Source organism: Anoplopoma fimbria, chromosome 10 (assembly GCF_027596085.1).
Source record: "Anoplopoma fimbria isolate UVic2021 breed Golden Eagle Sablefish chromosome 10, Afim_UVic_2022, whole genome shotgun sequence".
NCBI lineage: Eukaryota > Metazoa > Chordata > Actinopteri > Perciformes > Anoplopomatidae > Anoplopoma > Anoplopoma fimbria.
In genome coordinates this window covers 2,180,267-2,193,413 of record NC_072458.1, presented here as the reverse complement: position 1 = coordinate 2,193,413, position 13,147 = coordinate 2,180,267, and the positions used below count along the sequence as shown (strand labels likewise).

Genomic DNA, 13,147 nt, shown 5'->3' with positions numbered 1-13,147 from the left:
GAAGTTATGTTTCAACAATGTTTTTGGAATCAACACAGTTGGAAAAACACCGCATTGACAGTGAAAAAGTTCATGAAAAAGGAAAAACACAACGACAAATGTCATGTCAGCAGTTATACTCTGACTGCATGGCCCAGACAGATGGTCAGAGCGGGTCTCAGCGTTGGGACCGGCTGTCAGAATTGAGGCCCTGTTCGTGGTTTGCGCTCGTGGTAAGCAAGAGAGAAACCGACAGGAGTGTTGGCCTCTCAGGGACCCGAAGCAAAGGCCTGCAGTCGGTCTGGTGGTGGCTCCCCAGAGCAGTAGAGGATGGTGTTGACGGGAAACGCATGTTTACAGCGTAAAACCTACTGCACTGTGTTTGAGGGTGGATTACTTTGGTTGGATGTAATTGACAGGTAATTAATCCATGTGTGTATGGACAGAGGTAAGATGTATCTAGTTTGTATCTTGTTTTGTGATGCAGATAATCAAATGTACGCTGACTAGATAAATGGACACACAAGTGAAAAACACTGTTCTCACCTGAGCTTGTAGTTTTACAAAAAGACACATTGCAACCAAGTAAAAACTAGACTGACATGCTGTATGCATACATCTCTATATTGCAGATTATTGTGTTATAGTGATTTGACACTTCAACATGGTTCCATCTATTAAAACCAGACGTCAATCTCCGGTTCTGAAAAGTAAGCCAATGCGGCAGTGCCTTAAACTTGGATTCTTTCTTAAAAAAACAGCAGGAGGCGACTCCTCTGGTTGCAAAAATAAGACTGATTGTATAGAAGTCTATGAGAGAATGACCCTACTTCTCACTTGATTTCTTACCTCATTAAACATTATAAACATGAGTTTATGGTCTCAATTGCTAGTTTCAGGTCTTCATTTGGTAAATTATGGTCCCATTTAGAGTAAAATAGACGTTAAAGCAGGTTATTCTTTAGAGCGCGGCCAACCTTGTGATTGACAGGTCGCTATCACGGTGTTGTCTGGTCTGGGAGTTGTCATTGTCCGTCTTACAACCTTTCACAGTGTGTTGTTCAAAGTTAACTGTAACTTTTTTGGATCGCCAAATGTCTTGTTCAGCGTTAAGTTCTCCTTAGCCCCACCCTCTTGCTTCGGGTCACTTCTGGTTGCAAAAAATACAAAAAAGCTTGCTTGGTCCTTTCACCAAATTACCTCATCCTTCCTTTTCTCTAACTTTTTTTTGCCTCCTCCCTCCTACTGTCCTACTTTCCCAGGCTCTTTCCCGTCATCCTCTGCTAAAACGCCAGCATTTGGCCCCCCTTCTTACCTCCTCCAGCTCTCTAATATTCCTACCTTTACTCCCTTCTTTCCTTCCCTCCCTATGTTCCTCTTCTCACTCAATCACTCCCACTGTCCTTCACTCCTTCTTTCCTTCCCTCCCAGCTGTTCTTTATGTCCCTCCTAGCGATTTGGATCTCTCCTCCTTATTACTCTTCATGTCCGCTCTACCCTTGAAATTCCACCAGACCATACCTCTTATCCCTTTCTTTCCTTCACTCTTTGCACATGTTCACCTTCTTCCCCACCACCTCTACAAGATCATCAACTGTTTACTTTTACTATCTTTCCACTGCACCTGAAACTCTGCTTAAGGAGAAGTCTGAATCACCTCTCCTTCTGAGTCCTTTTCAGATCTCATCTCTACATCTACCACTCCACCCACTCTTTGTCTCTCTCTTTTGTTTCTTTTTTTTGCTCTCCTCTGGATATTCTCTCTTCTGTCTCAACCTCCTCGCCACCTCCCATTTCTCTACTGTATCTATCTCTCCATTCTGAATTTCTTTCGGCTAATTGCTCTGGTGTAGAAGCCCATAGATCACCTCCCCTCATGCTCACACTATTGCATGACAGCTGCTGGAGAAACCCCACAGCGACACACGAGGGGGAGCGGAGAAGGAAAGACTGAGACAAAGAAAGAGAAAGGGAGGGCAGAGGAGGAAAGAGGGCAGGGAGAGAAGAAAGAGAGCAAGAAGAGAGAAGAGAGATTGTTACGGAGGCTTCTTATGCGATAAAAGTCAACTGAAGTGCTGTGTGATTGTTGGTGAACGAGTGGTTTATGTGAGCTACTGATGCTACTAATGAGTGCTGTTTCCTCCTCTCAATATGTATTCTTTTTAGTGGTTTAGAGAGTTGGGTTTGAACAGTATAAGCTGTTAGGTCAGACATATAAAATAAAATATGTTCACATCTTCCTGGCAAGTGACCCCTTGTGACAAAGTATTGACTGTTTTCTCTGAGCAAAGGAAGAAGTAACGTTGATATAGCATCACAGTTGGCATCATGCCTTCTACAAACAGTCAGTATCTGTATCTTTTATGCCCACAATGTTTTCCAATCATAATCAATTACTTTTTAGTCAAGCTAGCTGCAAGGCTTTGTGGATGCCAATGTTCGTAGGACTCTCGGTCAGTTGGTCCACCATATCAAAGCAAATATTGTGTGTGTTGGCTTGATAGTTGGAACAGACATTCATGGCTCCCAAAAGATGAATCTGTCTTACTTTGTGAACTCTGTCTTCTCTTCTAGTGCTACAAGAGGTTGACATAGTTGACATAGTTTTGACTGAAATATGCTGGAAACTACTTTTTGGACTGCCATGAAATTTGTTGGGCTGAATAGTCCAAATAGTTCCATGCGTCATTCATAACCTAGACATTCAAATTCTAAATCAGCATTCAAATGTTGAACAGATTTATTTTTTGCATGTCTATTCATTCTGTCCAGTATAATGAATAGACATCTTAACGTGGTAGAAGGGTTTGTTGTGCTCCTGGTAGGGTCACCCGAGGAAACGTGTTCTCACGGCAGGCAGGCAAAGCAATTCACTGTACATTAATAAATCGTCCAGAAAAGAACTGTCCCACCTTGCCTGGAAAAAAGGAAAACCGTGTCTCCCTACTGTAACCAACCCTTTATACAAAATTAAGATTTCGTTTGAGGATTCTTTTTGAGTGATAACTTCATAAAATATAACAACAGACATGCTCAGTTGTATGTATTTGTTACAGACATTCATGGCCCCCAGTGGATAAATTCTTAAAAACTTAAGTGATCACAGGCATATGACCAACTATCAGGATTCTATTGACCCCTCTGTCTGAGGTAATTTGTTAAAAACCTGACTAACTCTATTTAGTTTTCTTTTAGTGCAATGCTCTGAATGAGCTTTAGTTCCCCTTGGTAAACAGCTACACAGTGTAAATGTCTAGGACTTTTATTGTGAAAGGTAAGAATGGAAGGAGTGTATCTGGTATGCCTTGCCTTTGTCAAGGTTGAAATGAGTAATACAGTTTACCATATTCTATTTTTGAACACTAAAGTTTGCCATCTTGGTTCAGACTACAGTGCCTTCCAGTTTTTGCACACTAAAGGGTACATTGTGAATATGCCCATTTCACTCAGTGTAATTGGTTGATGCCTTTATTTGTGCTGCAAAAGCTCAGGAAAAGTTACCTTACAAAATAAATATCATCGCTTTTGTTTGAAAGTACTTAACAACATTCCTAAGAAATATATTGACATGCAAATTTATCGCACGAAAGTCACGCAGCCGGTATGTGAAGGTTTTAACATTGTCATTGAGAGCATGTTGGCATAACGATGTTACCAATTTGCTCAGAGCACCACTGTGCCTAAGTTGGAATATTCCATCCGAACAACAGGGGGCGCCCGATCAGAAAACACAAAAATCAATGACAATGTGGTTTTTAGATTGGAGGACTTGTTGGAGTTTACTTTCTCAGCAGGTCAGTTCTACAATAACTAGGTGGGTCAGAAGAAAATCAGTTACATCCCTTGTGACTGTTTGTTACCTTGTATACACACTGCTTTGTCCCAGATTTGTGGTTTTTAACACACTTACAAATGCTCCATAAGCACATTCACCAGCTCCCAGACCGCCCTGTGACAACACCCTAAGTAACCACTGAGCTATTTACAGCACAAAAAATTCATATGATGGGTGAGCAATCATAAGGAAGCAAAGGAGGGATAGAAAGAGAGAGAGAGATAGAGGGAGGCAGAAACTGACAGAGACAGCAGTGGGAAAATGGATGGCATCGCAGGTGAGAAAGTGAATGATGGGGGGTGGGCAGGTAAGGGGAAGAGAAGGGGAGACTGAGACGGATGAGAGTGGGAAGGAGACACAGGGTGATGGGGTGATGTGAAAAGTTGAAAGTAAGTGAGATGGAGCCATGAGAAGTGGAATGATGAAAGATGGAGATGGAGTGTGGTAAAAAATTGGCAGGGAAGTGAAGAGATGGAGGGAGAGACCTCCTCACCTCTTCGCCAGAATTCATGGCAGCCTCTCAGAAACCCCTACAAAGCAGTCACATAACCAAAAAAAAAGTCACTCTAGAGTTGCCATAGCAACCACTGACACACACCATAGCAACCAAGGTTACAACTGTATAGTGTTTTTTGTACTGAATCTAGTCAACACTGTTTTGGGATGCATGTCACAAAACAAAGTCCCTGAACTTTATCAACAAATTGTAGGTATTCATTTATTTGTGTTGATGTCAGAGAATACACACATTTATACATTTGCACACAGACACAGTAATAGGACCTGCTTACACACATTCACAGAGCCATTCAGTGGAAATCCTCTCACACCATATAACTGAAGAGAGAAAATCATTAGACAAATCCACAGCCTTAATCACTTCAGTGACGTTTTATCACACATTCCCCCAGGCTCCCACCAATTGAAACATTACACCAGTACATTCCTGTAATTTGCAAGCTCGTCTCCCAGCTTCCTTTTTTTTTATATCTACCTCCCTTTGTCAGCATCTTTTTCACCTTTCATTGTCATTCTCAACATTTCTGTCATAGCCTCATTCTCTCTTTCTCACAAAACCCAATTCTGTGATTTGAAAATTAATTGAGCCTAAAAATGTCTGACTCGGCTAAGACTTCCAGTGGTGAAACCCTGTCTGTCGATCGTGTTGGACGGTCCATTAGAGGCTGTGATTAGGAGCGGAATCTCTCTAATTAGGCGGTTTAACGAGGCAGAACGTCCACGGTAACGGGGAGACACTGATACAGAAGTCCCAGTAGTTTGGTGGAACAGACGTGGTACTCTGCACCTTTGAGTGCACAGTAATAACCAAGTTTAGTGACCTTTCAATTTGTCTGTTAGGATGATTCTGATGTCTGTATTCTCTTAACAGAATACTTTGTCAGTGGATCCTGCTCGCTATTAATTCAAAACACAAATTTTCCTTTTCAACACTAAGCCAATGCCTCTAGCTATGTGGGTTTAGAGTGAGTGATTTAATAGTTGCTTAGATTTTGTTACCTCTACAGGACATGTAAATGAAGATGTTGTAGGAAACCTTCTTCTAACACTTGTTAAAGTTAAAACATGTGGTCTCAAGGCAAGTAATTGTTCTTTAAGTGTATACACAGGAGCAGCAGGCAGCTATTTTCAGCAACAAAAACAAAAAACTCTGGTTAACCCACAATATGAAATCTACATGGCCAGAACCTAACAGCAGACGGACAAAGTTAGCAACTGTTTGGTGTTTGGTTATTTATCTCCACAACAGAGCTAATTTTCAAGATATTTGTCAGGTCATCTGCATCACAGCCTCAAATGACTGCTAACAAATGAATATGATAAAACACAACATGGCATGTCAATACTGTGTTTACAGCTTGTTGCACTTCCCCCTAGTGTATGAAAAGAAAACAGTTATTGCAGGCTTAATAATATAATGTGCAAGTTAGCTAGCTTGCTGATAAATGGCTAGTTAGCTTGGAGAGGTATTTTGGCTGTGGCTAGCATGATAGCTAGCTGTTACCGATTAGCTCACCAGCTATGGCTTCAGCCATTTCTACGTCACCAAGCTTCCAGCACCACTTATTTCACGATGAAGCTCGAAATAGATTTCACTGTGCTACTTTCTAGTGTAACTGGGCACCAGGGCAGTACTTTGATACAATTTCATAGAAAAGGGATCCTCTGTATTCTACATTCACCAGGATACAGCACAGCTTCATCCTTTCTGCTTATGTTTTACCTGAAATAAAACGGTCACAATATTAAGTGGGCTTTGGAGAAAATGGGAACAGCAGTGCCAATCCGCTGCCAGAAAGCGAGAGCCCCTCTGCACCCTGCAGCACTACAGTCAATGATGATTGATTACTCCCTCACAGTCTCATAACTGCATTCATTACTTCTTTCACAGTCATTCCCTAGCTGAGGACAACCTTAGACCTGCCTTTTCACAAGTTGGCATAATCAGATTGTTAAATAACAATGTGCTAAGCGTCTATTAAGGGAATTAAGAAGTTCCTGATGTTTTGGATACTGTATGACATGGGTTATCATGACTATTCCCAACAAAGAAACCAGCTTATCTCTACTTTAACAATACTCAGTGAAGCATGTGTGCGTCAGCATTTGGTCTGTGGTCGTTCATACTCAGTAATTAGCTCCCTGGGTCTTTCTCCAGGTCATAAGGTTTCTGGTGAGACTGATCCATTGGGACAACAACAATATATCCTCTGTCTTCTCTGAGACAACAGGTGCTGAAATTCAGGGCCCTTTCTATTGTGTGTGATACTCAGATGAGTTTTTAAACCCTCACCTGGAAGCAAGTGGTTATAACGATGTGGGATCCCACAGCCACTTTTGCAGCTCAATTAAATGTGCTGCATTAAAAGAAAGTTAGTCAGTGGAGAGGAAACTTCTACTTAACTACCCTTATACTAAAAAAACAGAGGCAGCTGAGCACACAAAGACACACACACACACACACACACACACACACACACACACACACACACACACACACACACACACACACACACACACACACACACACACACACACACACACACACACACACACACACACACACAGAGTTAAACACACACACACAAAGTTCTGTGACAAACCAGCAAAGTGCTGAAATGCTGCACACCTCTCTTCTTGCTCTTCCTCCTCTGTGACTGTGTCTTTCTATACAAATACACATATATGTCTCTCTCTCTCACACACACACACACACTCTCTCTCTTTCATTCACATACACACTTTAACATACTGACTCAACACGCAGCTGCTCTAAGTCTTGGCATCAGTAATTGTGACAGTAATTACCTGCCTGGTGGAGGTGGAGGTGGAGGTAGTGTGTGCTGAGAGCTAGAAAATAGCAATCTGGAAGAATGGTGGAGGATGGGAGCATGCAGCCCTCTGCTAAATCTCTACCATCAAACCGTCTGCTTAATTTGGCAGAAGGACAGCCCCAATACTGTCTCCATCACTCCAACAGAGGCCGTCATTGGTTGACAGAAAAGCCAGTCAGCAACTATTCTGAACTGGTGACAGACCGTAACAATGACTTCAGTTTAGAGGTGTTTAGTGACAGCTTGCTGTCCGTATAAATGTTTGGATCCATTTTAAGTGCACTTCAGTTATAAGCAGTGATGGAATGTAAGTATATTTATTCAATTATTAAACTTAAGTACATTTTTGACATACTTGAGTGTAGTAACACATATAAGTGACAATGTGTGTGATAGTAATGAGCAGCACGCTGCTTCAGTGACAGACAGGTGGTGAGATTAGTCACCTGGATGGCACACTGTTGTAGTGATGACAGAAGGTGTCACAGCACTCTCACACAGTCATCACAGTGCAGAGCCACAGACGGATTCTGTTATTTCAGTTACACTACGGGCAACAGGGACACACCGATCCTCACACAGTGATCAGAAGTGTTTGTGTCTGTCAACCGATAAGTCGACAAAACACACAGGGTAACACACAAACACTGTTGGTCTTTTGAAAAAGTCATGAACTAAACTGTGAGATGACTTTGTTCAAAATAAACAGCAGCTTGGCCAGCTGTGGGTTGCTGTTGAAATATAAAGAAAATTATTTAAAGACATTTTACTTACAACATCTAAACTATTTGAATTTAATTTATACTGAAAGTTTCCACTAATTGTCTCTTTAACGACTAGGTTATGCTTTGGACACCTTGATTTATTTAAATAAACCTTGGTGTGAACATGGATACCTCTCTTTGTTAGCACTAAAAAAGTTGATTACATTTGAAAAAACATCTTTAAATGTAAAAAAGGACTTTACTGTGAGTATAAACTAAGTCACCTGCAGACTTTCATCCATTTATCATTCGCTGTTTCCAGGTCCGACCTGCCTGCCCGGGCCTTGGATGACGTCAAAGGGGATCACATAGCAGTAGATCCAACGTATCCCTTATATTTGCTCCTGGCCAGGCCATCAGAACCAATTTGTCCAGTCGGGCTTCGCTGCCTCCAGTCTGACCTATCTTGCAGTTGAAATCCAACGTTAATTTCCTCTACTTCCCAGCTCAAGGACAACCCATTTGTGCTGTACAGTACCATTCCTATTCCCTTGTGTTAGGACAGAGCTGCTGCTCAGGCAGCTGAATGTTTGTTGCTACTCGACATATAGCCTGCTCTTACTCATACAGTGGTGCTCAACCTGCAGATATGGGTACTGAAATAAGGGTGGATGTCTGGTTATTACAGTGCCTCACTGAGTAGTATGAATGTACCAGACAAAATGAAAAATGGCCCAAAGAGAAGGATATGAGTGGGGTCAGGTGGTTAGTTTGGGTCGGAACGTTCTAATAAATGCATAATGTATTATTGTCACTGATGACTATGATTAGGATTATAAAATAAATGGCATGTATTAGTATTACACTGACAGAAGTGTTTTTAAAGAGGTTGTAGTGGCATTTTTAAGGCAAATTTGACACACTAATTTGAAACACTAATAATTGTATAAAAGAGTGCGTGTGTTTTAAAAAAAACAGACAATATACAGTTATTCTCCATACAATATTACTTTACTGACCCCCCCTCTAATTAGATGCACTAATACACCGATACATGAGGCTGCAGATATTAGTCCATTGATCAATTAGCTGGTCGACAGAAATTGAATCAGCAAATAATTTGATTCTCAATTGCCAAAAAATCCCTGGTTTCAGGTTCCCAAATGTGAAAATGTGTAGCTTTTCCTCGTCTTAACACTAAAGTAATTTTCTTAGGTTTTGGACAAAACTAAACATTTGGTGACATTACACTGGTCTTCAGGAAACTGTGACGAGTCTTTTTCACTGTTTCAATACCAGCCAAATAAGCAGTGCATTGAGAAATATCAATAATGATAATAATAGTTATTTGCAAGTTTACTGGTAAATCATAGTTACTAACATAAGTGGAATGAAAAGCAAAGCCATACCAAGCAAACCATTGAAAAAAAATGAATGCTCAAGGACTTGTATGCTACCGCACTAATATTTAACCCTTAAAAGCCTGAACATGAATTCAAACTGAGCAGAGAGAGAGGTAAGCCTGGAGAATGAGAGCAGGGAAGCTCAGCTTATCTAAACGTGAAGCAAACGTCAGCTGCAAAACATTGCTGATTTATAAGAATCCTCCTCCAACAGAAATGGAGAATGATCATTATGAAGAAAAACAGTCTACTTAGATAAAAAAAAAGAAAAAAAAGGCCAGAGTTCAGAATAAAAGTTGTCGTTTAGAAATGCCTCAGTGTAGCCTCTCTGCCTCAGCCCGGGGAAAAGACTTGCTGTAATGCCATCGCCGACCAATTAATTTTGATAAATGCGACTGCTGGTTTCAGACCGGCGGGAGGAAAGCCTGTACACCCCGCAAGACCTGTCGGGCCAAAGAGCAGCGATGATAAAGGTTAACTTCACTGGGGGAGGGGGGGGAATCATGTGTGGACAACTCGAAAAAGTTGGATTTATTCCAGTGTGTTCACAAATATGTGCATCAAATAAATGACAAAGGATGCAACTTGTGAGCAAGTGGGCGGCTGTGGCGTAGTGGAGAGCAAGGTAGTTCTCCAATCAGAGGGTCGGTGGTTCGATACCCGGCTTTGGCAGTCGATGTGTCCTTGGGCAAGACACTTAACCCCAAGTTGCTCCTGAAGGCCATCGGTGTGGACTGGATGATGAATGTTAGTTAGAGTCTGATGGTGGCACCTTGATGGTAGCCTGTCATCAGTGTGTGAATGGGTGAATGATATGTAACATACTACTGACTGTAAGTCGCTTTGGATAAAAGCGTCTGCTAAATGACTGTAATGTAATGTAATGTAATGTAATGTAAAAGTTGTCAAATGTGTGATGGAGCCTGTGTCGCTGTCCGTGGTGCTGATCTCTCAGCTTTCAGCACCGCGGACAGCGACACCCTCAGCTAATTATCTGCTCCTGAGACATGGAACGATTCTGAATAACCGTGAAGTTAAAGAGTCTTAAATATCTGGGGCCCTGCTTGTCTTGACCATTTACAACAAGTACAACAAATGGAGATATTTCTTAGATGTTTTGCAGCTGTAAGGCTTTTAATCTACTCAATGATCTCCAGGAAAAGGGCTGCAGTCCGCTTACACACCAGAGGATACAAGCCACCCGAAAACTTCAACCAAAAGCTATACCTGTAAAAAAAAAAAAAAAAAATCTTCGAGATCTGAGTGTTTAAAAGAAAAAAAGAAAAGCAAACTTACGAGTGCCATCAAACCGTGTGGCTATAGTGTCCAGAAACGTGTTCTGCGGCGCTAATAATCCTTTCATCACAGGCATGTTCCCTGCTTGATAAGAAAGTCCCCATCAAAGTTAGTGAAGAGATGGTGCAAGTCGTCCAAATGTGTGAGGTGCTCCAATTTAAGCCTATATGAACAAGCTCTCCGGTCAACTCAGTACAATGCGATCCCCAGTCGGCGGAGAGTGCACAATGCGCGCACCCGAGAGTCTGGCGCTTCTGTTGCGTGTGTAAATGACAAGAGACGATGACGCCCACAGGTGCAGTTCAGGTAGGAGCCAGGGACTCTCTGTCAGCGATGCCTTGATTGTGTCGTTGGGTTCAATGGTCATCTGTCCACAGTGCGTAATGGTGGGAGACATCAGTCACTCTCAACAACAACTGTGACCAAAAGTGGGAACCTCTCTGTGTCAGAAATATAACTTTTATTTGCATTGATTTTTTCTAGATTATTTCATTGCTTCTTCAATGTTAAATCAAATGATCAATCAAGTCAATTATGGAATTATGATTGTGCAATTACTCAACAGAATAATAGTCAACGAGTAGCTGAATTGGGGGAAATCCATTAAAACAATGCAGGTAGAAAATTGATTTTTATTGTTGCCTCTGACCCTTTTTTTGCTCTATAGTCAGTTGGTTTGTACTAATAAACCAAACATAGATTTCGGTTACCAGAGCTCCTTTTGGCTGCAGAAAACGTGAAACTAGAAAAAAAGATAGTGGTCCAGGCATTATGCAAAAGAGACAAACAAACACAAAGGGAGGGTGAGGTGGAGTAAGGTGTGTATACAGCATTTCCTCTTCCCATAACCCCAAACCCAAAACAGTTATGCACAGGACCTGCAGTTGCACTTATTGTTAATAAATGAAACTGAAACAAAACATAGTAGTGGCACACATTGTAGAGTAATTGCCTCCGGAGACACATGGCTCAATTACCCATGTTGTGTTGACTGTCATCCTGTCCACGCTGCTCTCTCCAAGCGCACACAGTGCTACACAGCTGGCCATAGTAACACGCCAGTTTTAGCGCCATCTAGTGGTAAGATTACGGAACGACCTGCATGAAAGATGTGTCTAATAGGGCTGGAGTCAAAATACCATGATCAACAGAGAAATGATCAGCAAACCCATCTGTTGCACCATAGCGCCCTCATGTGGACAGTAAGGTAGCAAGTTCCACTACATCAAATTACTGTATTTCACATGTGACTTTAACGTCATTATTCCACATACAGCCTGAGAATGCAGACTATTTTTAATAAGATTCACAAGAAATGTGTTAAACAGGGATATAAATGAGTCAGATATACAAACAGAGATTAACCTGAGGATGTGTGTTGGCCACAGTGACTTTTACACCAGAGCAATGTATGGTATCTTTTGAATATATAAATATATATGCAGATTTATGGTTGAGTTTGAAAATTTCTCGAATAAAATACATTTTATTCTGAAGTGACAAATCAGCTCATTACTGAACAGGAATACTGTTAATGAAAGTGAAATCTGTGTGCTTTTGGATGAAGCTAATAGATACTTTTCACTTAAGACAGCCTTATAACAAACAGCTCCTTCCCCAAGAAAGTGTAAAACAACCAAACTTTGACACTTACAGGTTAGTTGGATCATGATAACCAGACGGTGCTACCGCCAAGCTTTATAGCTCATTGTGTTCAAGGACCAGAGCTATTGATATGTTGACAGATGACAAGATGCCAAATTGGTTCATGTGCTAGCCTCACTGAAATGGCAAATGCGCAATTTTGATGTGATAATGAAAATCATATTGAAATGAACTCTAGGACTTATAAGATATCAGTTTGCAAACTCCAGTCTGTAAATCCACAAATGGGAATGCACCCAAAGTTTTTCAATTACACGCATCATGTTACAAGTACAAGACACCTCTAGCAAATAACGAACCTGGAGAACATCCACACAAACACACACACACACACACACACACACACACACACACACACACAACACACACACACACACACAAACACACACACACACACACACACACACACAAACATGCAGGCAAAACAAATCAGACAGAACCAAACTCAAATCTAGGCCAATCCCATTACCATCAGTGCCACCGCACAGGACTAAACACCAAAAATCAAGCACTGTGCCTCCTACTCAGATCCTACACAACTGTGAAGCAGCTGTTACAGCTGCTATGTCATTTAGACAAAGTGAAGTCATCAGGTGCTCTAAGGCCTACTGCTGTGAATCATATATCACCTCAGTGGCTTCAAACTAGCACACACACTCTAGTGCCTACATGTACTCATACAAAAAACATAGATGATACAGAGAAAAGAGACATGTGAGTCGTGTCCCGGAGGTGAGGCAGCTTGACACACAGAGATATATACTCCCATAAATGTGTCAGCTAATAAAATTAAAACAGACAGCCAACGCACAGTGATGCTTCACCTGAGTAATTAAGTGCTTAATGCATCATTTAATCCTGATCACTGCTCGAAAGTGTGTGTGTGTGTGTGTGTGTGTGTGTGTGTCTCAA

General features: G+C 41.4%; 1 protein-coding gene across 1 annotated transcript in view; it reads right to left on the bottom strand.

Annotated features, from left to right (window-relative positions):
• Window positions 1-10,646, bottom strand: part of kcnh8 (potassium voltage-gated channel, subfamily H (eag-related), member 8) — a 45,846-nt gene extending 35,200 nt beyond the window's left edge. The window contains exon 1 of the mRNA XM_054605838.1: window positions 10,571-10,646. Coding sequence (XP_054461813.1) covers window positions 10,571-10,646 — 76 coding nt within the window. The remainder of the gene's footprint in view (window positions 1-10,570) is intronic.
• Between the last annotated feature and the right edge of the window lie 2,501 nt (window positions 10,647-13,147).